The following is a 20,893-nucleotide window of genomic DNA, read 5'->3' as shown; positions in this document are numbered from 1 at the left end:
GAGCACTGCCAATGCCACACATCGTCACCCGGCTCTGTGGAGGTGGAATTCTAACCACAAGCCCAATGCAAATCAGAAATACAAAAAAAAGTATAACCACAAACTCAGAAAAACAAAAGCTATTATGATGATGATTCACTCGTCAGATTTCTATTTTACTCAACTATTTTATGACCAGAATTTTTCTATATTTAGTTATATTAATAATCATTTTTGAAAAATATTTGCAAGAAATATATGTTTTGAATTGTACTTTGAGCTAGTGCAGAGGATAACAACACAAGAGGCGAATAAACATCTACTCTGCAGAGCACAGAGTGCCTTGGCAACCAGCGGCAGACGTTTCTGAGATAAGGGGAGAACCCACGACTTCCTGGAGAACCAGCCGTGGGCAGATTCGGCGTCTCGCCCTACCAGCCGGTAAATCGGTGACGATGGTCGGGCAGTGATGAAAATGCACGCGTACGCCACAACAAGTGGCCCGGGCACGGACGCCCACAATGCACTGCACCACCAGGGAAAGTGTAGCACTCGCTGCAGACATAATCCATTGGATAGATAATAAAAAATTTACGGAGAAGGTGATTTGTATGCAACCAAGAGGCGTCACGGTGACCATTGGCTCAGTCCTCCCATCAGCCACCACACGCTCTCTTGTCTGCGACGAGTTTCTCATTCATGTTGCTTCTCTCAAGCTGTCGCCATGTGCGACCGCGATAATCTTCGGCTGAAGATCCCCGAGTGGCGGCGAAGGCCGAAGTGCCAAAGAGTTTTCTCGACATTTACAGACAGCGTTAGAATAGGTTCAGCGCCGATCATCAGAGGGCGCGAGGGGGCCACGCGTACCGGAGTTGAGGATCTCTCTCCCCACGGCCAGCTCGCCGCTCTGCCCCTTGCACAGCTCCAGCAGCGTCGACACGGACAGCTGGCTCATGCGGCTGTCGGCGACAAGAAATCAAGGACAGGGATTCGCATTGACAGCACACTGACATGCCACGGCAAATCAAAGTGAATTATGCCGCCTCTCGTCTCGTCTCAATTATTCCAATGCGCCGATTCTTTATGACCAAGGGACCCCCCCCCATGCCCCCCCCCCCCCAGTGGCAAGCACATCATGTGACGCACATGCCCTTCCCTAGGTCAACTCAGCTTCAAATAAGTACCTCCTAGTGTGAGAAACAAGGCGCTGACCACCCACCCCGTCGTGTGCGTGTCAGCATGCGCGTGTCAGCGTGCGCGTGCCAAAGTGTGTGTCAGCGTGCGTGTGTCAGAGTGCATGTCAACGTGCGTGTGTCAGCGTGCGTGTCAGCGTGCGCGTGTCAGCGTGCGTGTGTCAGAGTGCGTGTCAACGTGCGTGTGTCAGCGTGCGCGTGTCAGCGTGCGTGTCAGCATGCGCGTGTCAGAGTGCATGTCAACGTGCGCGTGTCAGAGTGCATGTCAACGTGCGTGTGTCAGCGTGCGTGTGTACGTATTGCCGCGCGCGTCACCTGTGCGCGTCGGCACACTTGACGAGGATGGTCTCCACCACGGGCCGCAGCAGCTGCTGCAGCAGTGCGCGCTCCACCTCGCTGTGGCACGGCGTGTACACCAGCATGGCCCGCAGCGTCTTCTACACAGGGGCAGGAGGGGGCATCCACAACGATCGTCAGATAAAACCCATTTCCGTGACTGCGATGGATTATTGCGACTGAGCGCCGTCACTAAGTCGACAGTGGCCGTGTAGGTCTGCGCGACCGTACGTCGCCAGCCGTGCTCGTCGGAGGTGTGAAATATCGAGAGTGGTGACGACAATGTCCATTGTGTTGACTGGGGCGGTGCAGTTGCATGCACCTGACCATGAATCTGAATAAGTTGAACGTCAAAAAAAGAATCTACCAATCAGGACATACAGAGTGCTTAAAAAAAATGTGAACACTTCCGAGAATTTGCAACAATACCACAATAAATGTGCCTCCGGGCTCTGGAGACCACCTGGAGAAGATTCCAGGCAATGGTGAACAAGTGGAGACATTTGTTATCGTGTTACAGTATAATATCCGTTCTTTTTCCATGAAAAACGATAGTCCCATATAAGTGTCAACATTTTTTTGCAGCACCCTGTATATTGGGGGCACGGAACTTGATAGCAATTATCATGGGGATGGTGACCGACAATCACTCATCGCGGTTGTTTTAACAATCTCGCCGATCTTCCCCCTTGCCACACGCATGCAATGCACGCGTAGAGAGTGCAATACAAGCGCAAGAGGCCAACGTGTTATTGTATCTGCCGATTGCGACATCGGTGACTGCACAGCTCCTATACAAAGCACGTCACGAGGGCTCATTGTGATGAACGGAGCGCAGTGCCATGCGACGTTGCCGCCACTGTCCCACAACGCGAGGTAATGCCACACCGAGTTATGCCGCCCGATGGTTGTGGCGGCACCCCACAAACAAACAGCGCGGCGGAGGTCACGACCCCGGGGCAGCCGGTCACAGCGCCGCCACGGCGATGAGGGAATGGGCACAGACAGAGATTGCTGCTGAGAAATATGCGGGATATTTGCTTAATGGCATGTTTTCGAATAATAATTAACACAATAGTTATTTGAGTAAATAATTAACTTAATTGCAATGTGCTTTAATCTACCCTGCTTATTGCTAAACCCGGCTGTGGTAGGCCACTGTGGGGCCACGCGGAGAGTAGCACAGGGCAGTGCCCCTAAACACATCGCTGTGCTGAGCGCGTATGCTCCCACGTCCATTCCCTGCACCCTCACCACCTTTGCCTTGTATTGCCTCGTAAGTTCTCACTCGGTTACCCTGCCGTGTTGGACCTATGGAACTAGATGACTAAAACGTGTTGGACCGATGGAACTGGATTATTAAAATGCACACACACCAATCGATGTGCATCAAGAGCAGAAGAATTGATTTCAACTTCTTAATCAGTTACTTGTTACAGGCCTAGTTAATGTTATACTGCATTGCTGTCGAATAATCTTCGCTGTGGACAAAAATCAATGCAAAAATAACCTCGCATTCTTCGAACGCCAAAAACAGTTTTGCGCACCAGTAAACAGTGGTTGTTCTAAGAATAGACTATTCCCCTTGATAGGAATGTGGAATTTCCACCGCTAGCTCAGGTTCACCAACCGTGTTGAGCACCACCCGATGTGCACTCGTGCAGTGAGCCACGGGCGACTTCTAACTTGGGAGGCGTGCGATAACAAAAGGTGACGCATGCCAGAGGTGCCTCCCTGCAAGTGCTTGGTCTCGCCACTGCCGACAGAAGGCCGTACAAGTCCCCTCCAGGAGAGATATTGGCCTTCTCTTCCACGCTGGCCAAACGACTTGGACGAAGTCGGAGTGCCACGTGCGACCTGCCGACCGATCTACCGTGGTGAACTGATGAATACTGCCGGGTGGACAGCAGCGGAGGGCATTCAAGAAGCTTGCACCGTTGTTGTGTCCACTGCCGCACTAGGACACTGAACTGGCGACGTCGGGGTTGCAGGCCCAGTGCGCCACTGACCACCACACTCCACGGCAGTTGTGGTGCAATGATAATGTCATCACTCTACAAACACCGCACTCTTAGCTGCAATTTGAAATTGAGAAGAGGGAAACATTTAGAGAACAAGAAACAGGTGCAGACCCCTGCTGCCCACTGCGACCCGTGCGGCTGAGCCGGGTAACACCAGCCGGGAGAGTAGCCGTGCTACCCATGTGGAGAGACGGGGGTGGCCGTGATACCCATGTGGAGAGACGGGGGTGGCCGTGATACCCATGTGGAGAGACGAGCAGACAATATGGCCCCCTTCATATGTCCGTCGCTGCGTCATAAAAAAACATATCTCAGCATGTTTCTATACAATCCATATGAGTCCCACAGCCTTCTACGAGAGCGTAATTTCAGAGCACTGTCCCAATGCAAGCAAAGTCTGGACCGGTTTTTGACAAACTGTGTCTCATCGGCAGTGAGCCTTGCTTGAATCAATGCTGATGAACTGCCCGATTTAATAGGCAAGGACACTCTCTTATGGGTAAGATATGGATGCTAATTCAACACAAACTTACATACAATAAAAAAACATTAATCTGCGTCGTTGTGAAGAACCCAACGAATATTTCTACTTATATTCTCCTCAAAGACGCAAATGATTACTTTGCGGTCTCTATTAATTTGGATTACCTTGATGCGGGGAAACACACGGCGCTTGTGTTTACCACAGGTTTTCAAATATTTCAAATTTCACTGAGAATTCTCATGCATTCTCAGGGCCCGATAAGGGGGGGGGGGGTGAGAGAGTTACCACGACTCTGGTGGTGGGGTTTGTTTTGGCCACACGCCCTGCGCCATCACACACGTCACACACACACACCACACACACACACACACCACACACACACACGCCACACACACACACGTTACACACACACACTTCACACACCACACACACACGTCATACACACACACGTCACACACACACACACACTTCACACACACTTCACACACACCACACACACACCACACGCACACCACACACACGCATTTCACACACACCACACACACACACGTCACACTTCACACACAACACACACACACACTTCACACACACTTCACACACACACCACACACACACTTCACACCCCACTCCTTCCCAGAGCCCGACCACTCACTCCCCCAGCTCCACGCTGACTCACGACACTCACAAAGACTGCCCCTGTGAAGCCTCACGGGACACTTGGGGAGAGCTCGATCCACTGCTGGATGAAGGGCTACCTAAGCCGTCCCGATGCTGCGATGTAATCCTCCGCCCAGCTCCTGCACGCGAGGAGCTGATATCAGCGCTCCATCTCCTCGGGGGACGCCCTCTCGGACGCGTTCCATTCCTTGGCTGCCAATGCGCCACTATCCTTGACCATCGGTCATCGCCCCTCGGTCATCGCCCCTCTCGCCACGCCGCGTCTCTCCCCGGGCCGTTCGTGTTTCTTAACAGTTTGAGGTCATTGACCTCCGTATGTTCGCCAACCCACGCGGTCCTCTCCAGGTCTCTCGGCATCTCTCCACGCTTGCTTGTGCACTCTTCAGCGTTTGTGCCGTATTCTTGGTTAAATCGACCGTGTTTCTGCAGCGTGTCACAGCAGGTCGCGGCGCACCGATTGAACACGATGTTCTGTCGGCCACGCTGCTGCGGTACTTTTCAATATCGGGTTCAAGCTCCCAAAAGGGCTCCACCCTACTCTCATCCGCCGTAGTAGTTCACCGTTGTTATTCCAGTCCGCTTCAATAGCTGCACCAGCTACACATACCTAGCTACACATACCTAGCTACACATACCTAGCTACACATACCTAGCTACACATACCTAGCTACACATACCTAGCTACACATACCTAGCTACACATACCTAGCTACACATACCTAGCTACACATACCTAGCTACACATACCTAGCTACACATACCTAGCTACACATACCTAGCTACACATACCTAGCTACACATACCTAGCTACACATACCTAGCTACACATACCTAGCTACACATACCTAGCTACACATACCTAGCTACACATACCTAGCTACACATACCTAGCTAGACATACCTAGCTACACATACCTAGCTACACATACCTAGCTACACATACCTAGCTACACATACCTAGCTACACATAGCTAGCTACACATACCTAGCTACACATACCTAGCTACACATACCTAGCTACACATACCTAGCTACACATACCTAGCTACACATAGCTAGCTACACATACCTAGCTAGACATACCTAGCTACACATACCTAGCTACACATACCTAGCTACACATACCTAGCTACACATACCTAGCTACACATACCTAGCTACACATAGCTAGCTAGACATACCTAGCTACACATACCTAGCTACACATACCTAGCTACACATACCTAGCTACACATACCTAGCTACACATACCTAGCTACACATACCTAGCTACACATACCTAGCTACACATACCTAGCTACACATAGCTAGCTACACATACCTAGCTACACATACCTAGCTACACATACCTAGCTACACATACCTAGCTACACATACCTAGCTACACATACCTGTGCTGTTCGTGAGCACCTGTTAGTGAGCACCTGTTACGGCCGCAACAGCGGCGTCAGAGCATGGTGTGGCGATTCACCCCGTCGGAGGTTCCAGGACAGGTTCAGACACTTGTACGACCTGAACCCTGTGGACTTAACACGACACCAAAGACAAAGACCCCCCCCCACACCTTGTATAGCCTTAACCGATGTTAGGACAAGTGCTTCTCTTAGTGAGATCCTTTGAAGGCCAGCATAGCACAAGAGGGAGTGGGTGGCCAGCATCGCGCGTATGTATGTTGAACTTCTTTTGCACCCTACATAGCCCACCGTGTGAAGGAGGCCAATCGTGGGAAGGAGCTCACAAAGTCAGCCGTGCACACGCACGCGCACAGGCGCACACGGGCACATATGCGCACAAATGACAAAGATCCCCCGTGTAGCCTGTAACAGACTGTTGGGGCAAGTGCTGTAAAGGCCGGGACAGCACACGAGGGGGTGGGTGGCCAACACCACGCCCGGCCGCCTTTGTCTTCCTCGTGGCGATGGTTACACACCCACCAGGGACTCATTTGAGGCTGAGTCGACCTAGGGGAGGCCCAAGACCGGTTCAGATAATCGTCACTAGTGTTAGCCGTGAGCGGGAATCGAACCCGGGTGGTCAGGTTCATAGCGCAGCGTAGCGCTAACCGCTGCACCACCGCTCCCCACACACGCACACACATGCACACACACACGCACACAGACGCACACGTGGACGCACCGATACAACGCGTCCCACCCTCTCGCCGCACCTCCTCGGGGCGCGTTCTGTTTGCTCAAACTCTGGGCGGTCCCAGCGGCCCCGTACGTATCGTCAGTTTCATGCGTGGCAGTATTTGTCCGCGGAGATGTTTGCACCCTGGGTTTAAGAGGGGGGGGGGGTCGGCGTGTGTGCACAGCTGCTACTGCCAGTCCCACGGCAGTAGCAGCAACAGCGGCGGTGCGGGCGACAGCCGAGAACATCTGCAAGACTTTCATTGATTCGCGTCGGCTGCGAAATTCAACAACAAATAATACAACGTCGAGAGCGCCGAGTGTGTGACGTCGCGGAAAGTTGTCCGTGGCGAGTTTGCTCGCGCAAAGCGCAGGGGGACAGTTCGTGGATGGGAGTCAAGGTTCGTGGACACCACTCGAGTTCTGGTGCTGTCTCCTCGGTCAGCCACTACCAGACGCTCACACTCGTGCCCGCCATTCTGTGAATTGTTTAATTCCTCCAAGCGACGCGTCGTGCCAAAGTACATTCGTCTGCAGTCGTCTTCTCGACCTCGAGTTCCACAGAAGGAACTATTATTGTTTGTCTATGAACGTTTTGTAATATTTGTATCGCTTGCGACTAGCAATCACCGATTATATAATGATCGCGGTTAAAAGCATGCCCCGACTGAAACAATATGAAAGTTGATGTGCTATGCAGAAAAGGAGAATATCGCTCTTCACTCAGGAATTCCACCCTGCACTGCAGCCAAAGAACCCACAAATCTTCTCATTATCCACGGTTCTCGAGAAGTCGTGGAAACATGGGGTGAGGATTGATGGACTCCATCGCGAACGGAGAAGCCGCGTGCTAGTTTCGCATTCCAGCCAATCACCAACCTGCACGCATTCACCTGCAACCGGAAAACCCAAGGGGCAATTTGCACCGGAGCCACGAGCTGCCACTGACGGGGGGGGGGGGGGGGGCATGGGGGCCTCGATGGCGGGAGAGGCTCCGGGCCTCGGCGCTCCACCACCGCGGAGGCCGAGAGGGCCGGCGGCCACGGCGGGCGCCCTAAGCCGCTTGTGGTCGTCGGCGCCTCCCCTGGGAAGTCCACCTCCTCCTGCCCGCGGCCCACGAGGACCGACTGACCCCCGTCTCCTTTCCCAACTCGCCTCCAATTTCCTCCCCGCACAATCATGTCCATAGCTGTATCAGCCGGGCCTCTCGTGCTATGCCTCTGCATGCGCCACTTTCCTTGTGGACAGACTTGTCATCAGCACGCGTCAGGATCCATTCCGCCTCGACACCGCTCCCACGCGTCTCCGTCCACGCGTCGTGCGACTCCCCCCTCGCCCTTCTCCCGTAACGCCGCAGCGCAAACGCTGGGGGCCTTCCTCACGTGGCACCGTTTCAGCCACGCGAAACCCGCGGTGTCGAGACAGCCGACAGCCCGGGGTGAGTGGGGGGGTGAGTGGGGGGGTGAGTGGGGGGGGTGAGTGGAGAGGTGAGTGGGGGGGTGAGTGGGGGGATGAGTGGGGGGGTGAGTGGGGGGGTGAGTGGGGGGGTGAGTGGGGGGGGTGAGTGGGGGGGGTGAGTGGAGAGGTGAGTGGGGGGGGTGATTGGGGGGGTGAGTGGGGGGAGTGAGTGGTGGGGGTGATTGGGGGGGTGAGTGAAGAAGGTGAGTGGGGGGGTGAGTGGGGGGACCGCACACCCCCACGCCCTCCCACGCCGCGCCCTCGCGGACCGCTCGGGGAACTCTGCGAGACCCTCCCTCCCTGGCCGTCGTCTCGTGGCTGCGAGCAGCGCAGACGCAACGCAGACGGCCCCCGCGTCCCCACACTTTGACACGCACGCCTCGCAGCGCCGGGAGGCAGACTCCACGTTGCTGCGCCCACGCACAGCCAAGCGCCGAGCGTTATCTTTGCCGCACGCTTTTACAACTGCCGTTGATTGATGGGCGGCATTTCAAGACATCCCTGGTGTTTAAACATCACAAAAACCTCAAGTGAGAAGAGATAATTCATGTTCACTTGCAAGGCGAGGCAAGTGAGCTGGCACTACCTTAAACTCGGGGCGTTAAAGGAGGAGCGCTAACCGTGTTCGGAATCCATGACCGGTTCCTAAAAGTCAGGAACCGGTAAACAACTCCAGTGGAATATTGGTAACGTTTCTTAGTGATGAAGTTCAAGCATGTTACGTTTAACGCTGTAGACTCTTCTTAGTGCGGTAAACTGGTTTGTACCATTATTTGGCGCGGTTACCGGTCATGTAGGAAAGCAATTTTCACCACCTGACCTTAAATAGGAGCCATTGCTTGACAACACAAGGCATCTAATTATATAAAGCGTTCTTTTCAGGACGAAGCGTTATTGACGAATGCGTCATTCTCGTGAACTGCTCGTGCACCGCTGTGAGTGCAGTATCAGCGCAGAGTGTTTGTATCGGAGTGAGGGTTCTAATTGGGCGATCGCACATTGATATCAGTACCGAGTCGGTGAACAACGGGGCTCGACTCATCATCGCTCAACAATGGTTCTGAAGCTCGCGGCGCACGCATTGAAGAGACACGCGCAAGCACTGCACAGCCCCGTGTAAGAATTCTTGTTTTAAAATGTGTTGTACGTTGCGTATCATGGGTGTCCATCACCCCTGCAGGGGCTATAGAACCGCGGTATGTTCACAGACATGAGAAAGCAACTACTTCAACGTCACTGTTTTGCGTTGATGATGATGACGAGTTATAATTTCGCGTTGTAGCCAATCCCGAATTATATCGCGCGATTCTGTCGGCGAACGATTTCCCCACGGCAAACTGAGATGGGGGCAGCACTGTCGGAGGCTTCCAAAAGCGTGTCAGCAAGGGGAATGCATCGTGCATCCACAAATGATCTTACGCAACAGCGATCATCGCTGCAAAATTCTATTTTAAGATGATGTGCACCATCGATGGTGTCCATTCCAACCTGGCAAAGGTCATCGTTTATATTTAATTATTATCTCACGCGGAATAACAGCGGGATCTCTTTATCTACACCCTGAATCAAAAACACCAACGGACGATTTCATCAGCTCCCTTTGCCAAATCTCAAGCAGGAACCGGTCTTTAACAAAGGAAGATTATTTTAAGATTTGTCCTTTACAGACACTGATAAGACGAACAATGCGTGGAATGATAAATCCATGAGTTCGTCATTGTTACTTCCGCAGCGACGCTAATGATTATGATTTGTGTCACGTGTTATGGAGTTTTATCTAACAGAGAGGGTCCTTCCACATCAACGTCTGGCAGTTCACATGCATTGGTTCAGGCAGTCACATGTCTCTGCTGGTGAGACACCGAATGTCAAAACCGGTCCACAGTTCTCTCGTGTTGAGCTAAGACTGCTTAAGTTATTCACTCGCAGAAGGCCGCGTGCGGCCGATGGGTTCTGTAAAAGTTACTTTCACATTTTTGTTACGTGAAGGGGAACAGTTTCCGAGTGTTCCTCCGGTGACTGCTCACCACCGTGAGAGCCCCACGACGGTAGCGTCGCAGCTTTTGAAGACGGCGAGGAACAGAAGTGGCCGGGTGGCCGCCAAGACGGCTACGAGAACGACGTCCCAGCTCGAAGCAGCGCAGCTGAGATACCGATCGCAGATTAAGCACCAGAAACGGAGTTCTCCACCGTACGGAGCCCCCAATCTTTATCCTGGTCGCTAGGTTTGCCTCGATGTCATCCTTGACATCATCTACCCCGTATTTGGGTTGGTAGACGAGAACCGCATCATTTTGATTTCGCGACGGCGATAGGCGAGGCGTCGGAACGATGCAGAAGCCAGCCGATGACAGCGACCGTGTCGGGGGACCCGAGCACCACAACCCACGCAACTTGCACCCTTGGCAAGGACATTAAAGGGCACTGCTGTAAAAAATGTTTTACCGCATTAGAAGGGTTGACAAGTTTATTGGTGTAACAATAAGGCACCTGAAGCCTCTCTCAACACAGGGCAATAATTTCCTCCTCGCTCACTCTCCTGCAACACGGCAAGCGTGGGAACAAAAATAACCTTTACGCCGCTCGGCGCTTGCAAGCAAGGTGGACATTCGTACCCACCCCTCCATCCCCCCCACCCCCCACCCCCCATGACGCTCCGAACCCAAACTGGGCCCTGGGCAGCTGCGCCGCACGAGCCTGGGAAGGGCTCTCTACTTCCCTCGCTCTCGACGTGGGCCGCTGTCAAGTTACCCTTCCGGACGTGTCCTCTGCTTAACGCACGCGCCGCTCCGCGCCCGCAACGCGTTGACACCTGGCACGGCGCAGCTCCCACAGTCGACGGCGTGCCACACGGAGTCTTCGCGCGCAAAGCGATGCGCAATTCCCCCACGAGCGGTCCGACCACGCCGAGCGGGCGAGCGACTCCCCCGTTTCCGCGCGCGGCACTCACCAGCGCGGCGACGTACACCTTGTACACGGGGTCGGCGCACACCAGCGCCAGGACGCTGCAGCAGCACCGCACCACCGTCTCTCCGCACATCTCTCCGCCGGCTCCGCCGCCCGCCGGGCCGGCCGCCGCGGTCGCCGCCGGCGTCGGCCCCCGGGCCCCGGGCCGGTCCGCGTGGCCCCCCGCGGCCACGGCCGCCCCCCCTGCCGGCGGTGCCGCGGCGGCGCCGCCCGTGCGCACCTCCCCGTTGGCCAGGAGCAGCGCGCCGCTCACGTCGTGCCACAGCCGCCGCAGCGCCATCTCGCGCACATTCCAGTTGCGCGAGAACAGGCAGCTCACCAGCTCCATGCCAAACACCTGGCCCGCACGCACAAAGACAAAGATCCCCCGCGTAGCCATTAACAGACTGTCGGGGCAAGCGCCGTTAGCGAGTGGCGCCTATGAAGGTCGGCATGGCACACGAGGGGGTGGGTGGCCAACACCACGCCCGGCCGCCTTTGTCTCCCAAGCGGCGATGATTACACACCGCGCCAGGTACTCGTTTGAGGTTGAATCGACCTACAGGAGGCCCAGGACCGTGCAATGATGCGTCGATTCGTCAACATCGATTCGTGCGTGGGAAAATCTGATTTTAAATTTGTTGCGTGATCTCGGCAACCATTCGAGGCATGGCTGCCACAGCGGATAAATTATTAATTTAATATTCTCGTGAATCGAATCACCGAATCGTGACAATGCTTCGAATCACAAGGGTGTGAGTTGGGAGTTATGGGGAAGTGTGAGGACAGCATGGAATACATGGAGAGGAAAGGTGTGAGAAAGATACAGCCAGACTTAAAAAATGGAAAATACATAGAACAGGTAACTTAAAACACGTAGGTTTTCACAGTCCTTATTATTCTTATTCATAATAGGTGCTTGGGTGAGGCCACGTAACGATCTGAGCCGATGTACATTTGGCCAGATCACTGTGCGACCTCGCCCAGAATGTCACAACGAGCTACGGGATGGCGCCACGCGGTGCGAGAGACGTGGGCTCTAGGCAGTGGCACCTGGATCCAGGGCTGCGCGAGCTCGCGGTACGCGACGGGGATGGGCTGCACGCGGAAGTTGAGCTGCGTCGCGTCGCCGTCGAGCAGCGGCCGCCTGGACGTCTCGGCCTGCGCCACGGGCGCCGGCGAGGAAGAGGAGGAGTTGGGGGCGGCCGCCTCCACCGCCGCCAGCGCCGTCGCCGCCTGCGGGGCCTCGAAACTGAGCACCGCGCGTGGGAGGGAGGAGAAGACGAAAAGACATGAAGCCACGGACCGAGATCTTCGTCGCGGCAGTTTGCTTTTGCGGCAGCGGCTTCGAATATCGGCAACGCTGATGTGTTTTAGGGTCGTACCAAGTGTCGTTTGGTGCGACATCTGAGCGGAAAAGCCTACGTGGGTAGTAGTAGGGGTAGTAGTATCGACAGACGTGTTTAGAGAAATTCCACGCGTGGCCAAAACTCAAACTAGAGTCTCTCTTGCATTGGGGAGTGCAATTCAAAATAATTGTGGACGACTGACTTGAAAGACGTTTAATTTTACTTTATCCGAGGCTGCATCATCAGATAGTGCCGGGCCCCATATGCCACGACCCAGCGCCCGCAGCGGGCGGCACTTCATGCCGCGTGTGAGCGGAGGAGGTCACCGGACAGGCGGACCGGGTGGGGCCTAGGGAATGGAGCCCGTCAGTGACCAATGCCTGAACAAATAAAAAAAATGTTGGTTTTAATTCCTGCTCTGAGAATGAAGAATGTTGGTTTAATCGAGATGTGACACAACACCCGTTGGCAGAGCTTCTAAAAGGTGAGTCTCCAGGGTGGATGAAAGGATCCATTGAAGTGACTTCGGAACATTTCCGTGACGTCATCTTCCGGGGTGGGGGCTGTTCTCTGACACAAGCTGGGCGCGCTGGCCACTGCAAGCATCTCACTCTCGTTACATAAAACTACGCACACATTTTTTATGTAAATGGGAGAAGAAAAAAAATCAATGATGACCAACATAATTATACCATGTGGACAACACAGGGTGTGGGTGGGAGCAGCGCCCCACACACCCCATCCCCCACACTGGGGGAATAACTTCTAATCAGCGTTCATAATTGTGACGTAAATATGCAAATGTCTCGAATGACTAAAACACAACAGATATCTTGGCAAGGAGCCACCAATTCTCACCGGAGCTGCTCTGGTCATATTTGCTTAATTTTTTGGTGAAATGTTTTGCACCACGTTTGCCGTAGCGTCCCGGCACGGGCGGGGCACGGTGCTGAGCGGCTCAGGAAAGAAGAGACCGAGGGTGCGGACTCAGGCGCATCGTGTCAAACCGCAAGGCACAACCCGAAAGCACGCCCCAAGCGCGACCGCGATGGCTGGCGCGCGATCGCGCGCCAGCCATCGCGGCGGGCGCTTCGCTTAGCGAGCCGCCCTCGCCCCGGCTGTTTCCTGCGAACGCGCGCGCACGTAGGGCCACGCACGCGTGCCCCAACGCGACAAAACTGCAAACGTGTGCGCGCGCACACACGGCGCTCGCACGCGCAAACAGCGGTGACACGCACGCACGCACGCTGGCGCGAGGCCACAGCGGCCCGGTTCACTCCGCTCCTCTCCCGGAGAGTGCCAGGTCTAACCGCCCCGTGAAAACGAGCACATGGTGGGATCGTCGGAGACGAGTTTAGAGGGGGAAAATAGTTGTGGGGTGTTTCTTTGCTCAGTGACGAATTGTGCAGCTGGTGTACCGCCTGCCTAAAGAGCAAAACACAAGCACAAAAATAATTATTGAATTACCCCTGTAGTTCTGAAGTAAAGAAAAGTAACAAAGAAGGTGCACCACAGTGCTTGAAAACGCTTCTCTGCTCGTTCAGCCAAACGGAGCGTCCCGCTGACAAAGAACGGAGCGTTCCGCTGACAAAGGGCGGCAGCTTTTTAGGCACCTTCAGTTTTAAATAAACGAGTGTGAGAACCAGGGGCAGGTCAACGCCCGCAAACGGCATTCCTGAGCGCGCGCAGCGACGAGGAGGAGGCCTGTGTGGGCTTGACTGCGAACCTGCGTCTCCACTGCGACGCCGATTGCTGCCTCCCCTCCCTCCCCCGCACCTCCCCCCTCCTTCCGCCCCTCCCCGTCCTGCAGCTCCACTTAGCCGCGAGCGCCCGCCCGCCCGCCCGCCCACGCGGCCCCGCCGTGGGAACGCGTCTGGGGAGAGGCCTCCGCGTCCTCCGGCTCGGGCGGCGCCACTTCGGACCCCGCTCGCAGGGGGCACGCTTCTTCTGCGTTTGTGGTCGAGGGTGGAGCGGCCGAGTGAGCACGTGGAAAAATGCGTGCCTCTCCTAGGTTGACTCAACCCCAAAACGAGCACCTTCGCGCGGTGCGTCAACGCAAGAGGATGCTGGAGGGGTGCGGCGCTGGTAGGGGTAGCCACCAGTTCGGTTTGTCTGCTCCGTTCCGGGGAAATAAGCGAGCCGGTAAATCTTCCCAGGACATTACCAGTCCGAGTTTTTGGTCAATTGTGGAATAATGTCCCACTCAAGATGATGCACGTCCACGTAGTTCTCCTCCCTTGCGGTATTGTGAGATATTCTTCTTTCCGTGATACATCCCGATCTTTATGTCGAAGGGGGAGCGAACCTGGCACCTGGCCGCCTCCTGCTTGACCCTCATGAGCACCACGTTTCCAGCAAAGCCTCGAACACACGCGACCTCTCTTGTGCGTCGCCGATCAATCAATCAATGACCTTTGTCAGCAGGTGACAACCCTCACGCTTGTTTGCTAAGTGTATGCATTCCTGGCTGACAGTTCTGGTAAATTCTATTTATACCTCAAGAGTGTTTTTTTTTACATAAGCTCAACCGGCACTCGCTAATACCAATGATGTCTGCTTGGAGTGCGTCAATGCTCGATCGCAGCGGATCATTAGCGAGCGTGGACCGAAGCTCTTGTGCTGAAGAGCCGGCGATGGGACCTTGTGTGTTTGTAACTGGTCATTCGAGCGAAGTGGGGGTGGGCAAAGGAGCGATGGAGGAATGTTGAATGAAACGTGACGAGCATCGAAGGCGCGAACGCGGCGTCGTCGTCATTCTCTGTGTGCGCAGGGGACGTGCGCCCGCGATGTCAACGCGATGTCGCTCGGGGTCGGCGGTGGGGGTGGGGGGGTAAATGCTGTGCGGAATCTCGGTCAGAGTTGAGTGAAATTTAACAAACACGCAAGCTGAGGACCTGACACACACACATGCAGCTCCGCTGCCGGCCCTCTTTGGAGTTGCACTAAAGAGCGGAAGTGAGGCATCGTCACCGTGTGGGGCAGGGAGGTTTCTTCCCCGGTCCCCGCCCCGCCACCACTACGGCGACGAGTTACCACGACGACGAGTTACTACGGCGATGACGACGATGCTGGTAACCCACCAGGGAAACTCGTTGCTCTTCCACTTGGCTCGGCACAGCGGGCAGATGAGCGCCTCGCGGTTCCTGCGGCACTCCTCGGCCCCTGCGAGAGACACAGACGGTGCCACGAGACTCACCACAATCAGTACCACGAAGCTCACCACAATCAGCACCACGAAGCTCACCACAATCAGCACCACGAGACTCACCACAATCAGCACCACGAGACTCACCACAATCAGCACCACGAGACTCACCACAATCAGCACCACGAGACTCAACACAAGCAGCACCACGAGACTCACCACAATCAGCACCACGAGACTCACCACAATCAGCACCACGAGACTCACCACAATCAGCACCACGAGACTCACCACAATCAGCACCACGAGACTCACCACAATCAGCACCACGAAGCTCACCACAATCAGCACCATGAGACTCACCACAATCAGCACCACGAAGCTCACCACAATCGGCCCAACACGAGATTCCTACGCTCGCCCTACGACCCTCGAATTGTAGTGACACTTTTATTCAATTGAGAACTCATCATCTTCATCAAACAGCAGCACGGAGAACCCGAGTGACTGGGACGGCCGGGTCGACCTCGCACCGCACCCCAGACACACGGCGAGAGAGGACGGGTTCCGTGGCTTTGTGCGGCCGTGTCCGGACGGACCGGGAGAGGGAGACGGGCACGCGGAGGCGGTGGACTCACAGATGGACATGCAGTGGTGGTGCAGCTTGTTGCGGCAGCCGTCCTCGCACACGGTGAGGCTCTCCTCGTCCAGCATGCCGAGCAGGCAGATGGGGCACACCTGCTCCTCCTCATCCTTGCCACTGCACACGGCACCGCCGCACACGGCACCATCAGCGTCGACGCAGCGCCAGCGGCGCCTACGCACACCGTGTCTACCGCTGTGGTGCTTGCATACAGAGACTCAGAACTGTTTTTTGGTCTCATGGTACGCGGTAATGGGAGCTTAATTTGCGTGACGTAACGCAGTCACGTGACGTAACGTGGTCACGTGACGTAACCACGTGGGGAAAGAATGTGGCGACGGGACGCAGGGCTCGGGCCACCGATTGGCCGTGGCACGACTCTTCAGAGCGGCAGCATTCCGCACTGCACGGTGCAGACACCCATGGGAAAATAATGGTGGTGCAAGTGTGTAGAGCGGTCTGGCACGAGCGTGCGGCACGGCACAAGCATGTGGTGCAGCGTGAGTGGTGCAGCGTGAGCGGTGTGGTGCAGCGTGAGTGTGCGGTGTGGCGTGAGCGGTGTGGTGTGAGCGGTGTGGTGCAGCGTGAGTGTGCGGTGTGGCGTGAGCGGTGTGGTGTGAGCGGTGTGGTGCAGCGTGAGTGTGCGGTGTGGCGTGAGCGGTGTGGTGTGAGCGGTGTGGTGCAGCGTGAGTGTGCGGTGTGGCGTGAGCGGTGTGGTGTGAGCGGTGTGGTGCAGCGTGAGTGTGCGGTGTGGCGTGAGCAGTGTGGTGTGAGCGGTGTGGTGCAGCGTGAGTGGTGCAGTGTGAGTGGTGTGGTGTGAGCGGTGTGGTGCGGCGTGAGCGGTGTGGTGCGGCGTGAGTGTGTGGTGTGGCGTGAGCGGTGCGACGTGAGCGGGGTGGTGCAGCGTGAGTGTGCGGTGTGGTGTGAGCGGTGTGGTGTGAGTGGTGCGGTGTGAGCGGTGCGGTGTGAGCGGGGTGGTGTGAGCGGTGCGGCGTGAGCGGTGTGGTGTGTTGTGAGTGGTGTGGTGTTAGCGGTGTGGTGTGAGCGGTGTGGTGTGAGCGGTGCGGCGTGAGCGGTGTGGTGTGTTGTGAGTGGTGTGGTGTGAGCGGTGTGGTGTGAGCGGTGTGGTGTGAGCGGTGTGGTGTGAGCGGTGCGTTGCGGGCGCTACCTTTGCTCGGGGTGGCTGGAGGCGGTGCTCTGTGCGGCCGGGAGGTGCGAGTTGGAGAGGCGCGACACGAACTTGGTGATGGTGCTGCGTGACGGAGCCTTGATGCGCGAGCTCCTCTTTGTGTGGTACTTTTGGAAGAGACTCTCCACCTGGAGACCACACCCGCACAGATCCCTCGTTCAGCCACGCAGCGCTGAGCGGCGAGCACCTATCAAGGTGGACATGGAGCCCTCTAAAGGGGTGTGGGTGTTGGGTAGTACGATGCTTGATCATTTCTGCCTTCCCAGTTCCCAGTGCTGATATTTACACTCCACATCAGGTATTGATTTAAGGCTGAGGCAACCAACAGGAGGCCACAGACAGGCTCAGATACCGCTTGCCACTGATGTTTTCCATGGCTTAAAAATGTAATCCAGGCCACCGGGAACATAGCCCAGTGCACTAACCACAAACCACGGCGCCTGTGCCATGCCAGGTGCAATTTGAGGCCACGTACGCGCACGCACACTCACACACTCGCACACTCGCACAAACTGGGCCGTCCGCAAGCCCAGTTACGGCAGGCTCGGCGGCAGCTGCCCCGCAGCGTCGACGCCGCAAGCGCTCGCGCGCTGCCTCACCTGACACGGCCGCTGCGCTCGTGCGTCAAGCTCGGCGCTCACTGCCCCGTGGGGGGGGACGAGGCGGGGAGGAGGGGGTTCACGCCGTGAGCTCTGTCGCCGTCTGGCTGCTCACGGCTATCGAGTGGTACGACGCGACCCTCAGAGTTCGCTCAGCACAGCGCGGGTAACAAGAACCACGTGCGGCAAACGGCGGCAAACGTCCTGAACGACGCCGGCTCAGGATGCTGAGCAGACGGTCGTTCATCTTGGCAGTGATATTTTGAAAGACCACAAATTTAAGTGAAAACGACGCACAACAACAATCGTCCGCAGGGGAGGCATTAGGTGGCCAGCGTGCTCTAAGCAAGTGCCTGGAAAGTCCGGTTGTTTCTCTGCAAAGTTTAAACTGTTTAAAACTTTTTTTATTTTACCAGGTAAGGCCCCACTGAGCTACGCACCTCTTTTCCAGAAGCCACCTGGCCACACGTGATGGCTTCTCATCACGTGGACATTTACAGCAGCCAAATACTCCAAGCGAAGGGTCAAGGGAAGAATGCGCAACTCTGTTTAACGTGTAAAATAGTGAGAACTTTAATCCAGATATATAAATAAATATTCTCTCTTCCACCCTGCGGCGAAGTTGTTTGCGTTGGACCACGGCAGCAGCGGGGAGGCACCTCGAAGTTCTTGAGGGTTTTCCTCCACAGCATGGGGTCGCTGGGCTCGTTCTGGAAGACGCGCAGCATGACGAACATGACGTGGATGCAGAACGTGCCACGCCCACAGCTGCACGTCTGTAGGGGAGGGCAGCGTACGGAGGACAACGCACACACGCGCACACACACACACGCGCACACACGCGCATGCACACACACACACACGTGCACACACGTGCACACACGTGCACACACACACATTACACGTAAACCTCTGGAGACTATTTTTATATGGCCCACCCTTGATTCTATTCCTTGTCCCATCTCCCTCAGTTCACTCTAAAGACTCCCCCCCCACAACTCCACAGCCCCCCGCACCACTCCCCAGCCCCCCCCACCACAGCCCCCCCATCACTCCCCAGCCCCCCCCCCACCGCTCCCCAGCCCCCCCGCGGGGCGACGCACCTGGGGTCCGATGAAGACGCGGAACTTGTTGTCGGGCGAGTCTCCCCCGATGAGGAACGAGTTGGGTCCGATCTGCTGCAGCAGGTAGAGGCGGGCGCGCATCACCTTGCTCACGCGCCGCTGCGTCTCCTCGGGGCTGTAGGGCGAGCAGCCGTCGGGCGACGGCGCGCGGCGCGGCGGGGTCACGCGGCCGCCCTGCGGGGGAGGGGGGGACGAGGGGGCGGCCGCGCCGCACGTGAGGGGTTAACGCCGGGCGCGGGAGGCCCGAGGCTCGCTCGTCTCCCGCCGCTCTCTCCGGGCGGCGGTGAAGTGCGCGGAGCGGGGAGGCTCTTCCCATTTCCAGAGCGGAACGCTTCTGATATTCTTTTTGAGCCATCAACAATGAAAGATTCATCGTATCGTTTCGACACTTAACCCACAGGCTCTCAACAAAATCCTACTTTCTGGACAATGGCCTCTTGTGGGTTATCTAGTTTGCATCACTCTTTTATTGGTTTGTTCCACAGCCAATGGCAAGCGGGCCAAGTCTATCAAACCCAACAGAAGTGCGCCCAGACACGGCTATTAACCGCGGGGCACGCAGCCTCTCATTCAATCCAGGAATCTCAGCACAGGAGACTCCTGGATGAGATTGAGCAAGGCCTGCCCTGAAAAAATGTACATTAAGCCACTGGCACAAAGTTGAGAGATTAAAGCTGCTTAAACGCTCGGCTGAGCTGACTTCCTAGTGTTTCCTAAAAGCGTCTGCATACCGAGGCGTCCACATCGTAGGCTCTTGAGCCTTTTACTGCTCAATTACATTAAGAATTTGCGTGCCAGTTTTCAAATAAAATGCCGAGGGGCAATTTATTTTCATTTATTTTTTTGCCGTGAGAAAGGAATGCGCGGCGGTACTGTCTGACCGTATCGCTCCCGCCAAACATGCGTCAGATTATAGAGAGCTGGACGTAGGTGGTACTATTTCGCCATGGCGAGTGCAAATGAAAAGTCTCTTAGGGAAAAGGTGTCAAATTATAGGACAGCGGGATTACAGAGGTGTAGCCGTTCCGGGCCGCAAAGCCGTTGCAGAGAGAAGCCTCTGTGAGCCCGCGCAGCCGGTGACGGAGGAGTTTAAAAGGTCAGAGTCTACGACGCCCATCACGCGTGCTGTGACGTTTCACGTGGTTGTACAAATCACTGAGACGATGCTCAATTCAAAGAGCACTCAAGCCGACACATTATGCTCCTAGTCACACTTTCAGATCGGTAGTGGCCTTAACTTGTCACACTGCTTGACTCGGGAACTTGATTCCAAGTCTCACGGATGCTTCAGCACCCAAAACTGTACAAATCGTAGAAACGAACGTGACCACGGCTCCTCCCGTGGGCGCGGGTCGTACCAGCGTGGGGGAGGCCCTGCGTCTCCGCTCGCCCGGGGAGCCGGGCTTCTGCGCCGAGATCCTGGGCAGGGTCCCCGGTGGCGACGTGTCCCCGGGGGCCCCCGCGCCGCCCCCCAGCTGGGAGGGGCTGCGGGGCCTCCGGGCGGCCGCGCGGGGCGACGTGCGCGCCGTCTCGCCCACCGCCTCCGACAGGGCCCGCTCGTCCTCGCCCATGTCCAGCTTGAGGGGCAGCGGCTTCACAACCTGCGACGACGCGCACACG

At 56.0% G+C, this 20,893-nt stretch overlaps 1 protein-coding gene across 1 annotated transcript in view; it reads right to left on the bottom strand.

Moving 5' to 3' along the window:
- LOC144726805 (mitogen-activated protein kinase kinase kinase 1-like) overlaps positions 1-20,893 on the bottom strand; it is a 91,435-nt gene that overhangs the window by 27,972 nt on the left and 42,570 nt on the right. The window contains 10 exon segments of the mRNA XM_078605722.1: positions 847-938; positions 1,488-1,609; positions 11,229-11,582; positions 12,278-12,476; positions 15,654-15,735; positions 16,357-16,478; positions 17,530-17,678; positions 18,809-18,925; positions 19,253-19,447; positions 20,632-20,874. Of these exon segments, the coding sequence (XP_078461848.1) occupies positions 847-938; positions 1,488-1,609; positions 11,229-11,582; positions 12,278-12,476; positions 15,654-15,735; positions 16,357-16,478; positions 17,530-17,678; positions 18,809-18,925; positions 19,253-19,447; positions 20,632-20,874 (1,675 nt within the window).

This window comes from Lampetra planeri, chromosome 24 (assembly GCF_965212315.1).
Source record: "Lampetra planeri chromosome 24, kcLamPlan1.2.h2, whole genome shotgun sequence".
NCBI lineage: Eukaryota > Metazoa > Chordata > Hyperoartia > Petromyzontiformes > Petromyzontidae > Lampetra > Lampetra planeri.
Note: the sequence above shows the minus strand (reverse complement) of the source record. Positions and strands in the feature narration are given on the sequence as shown.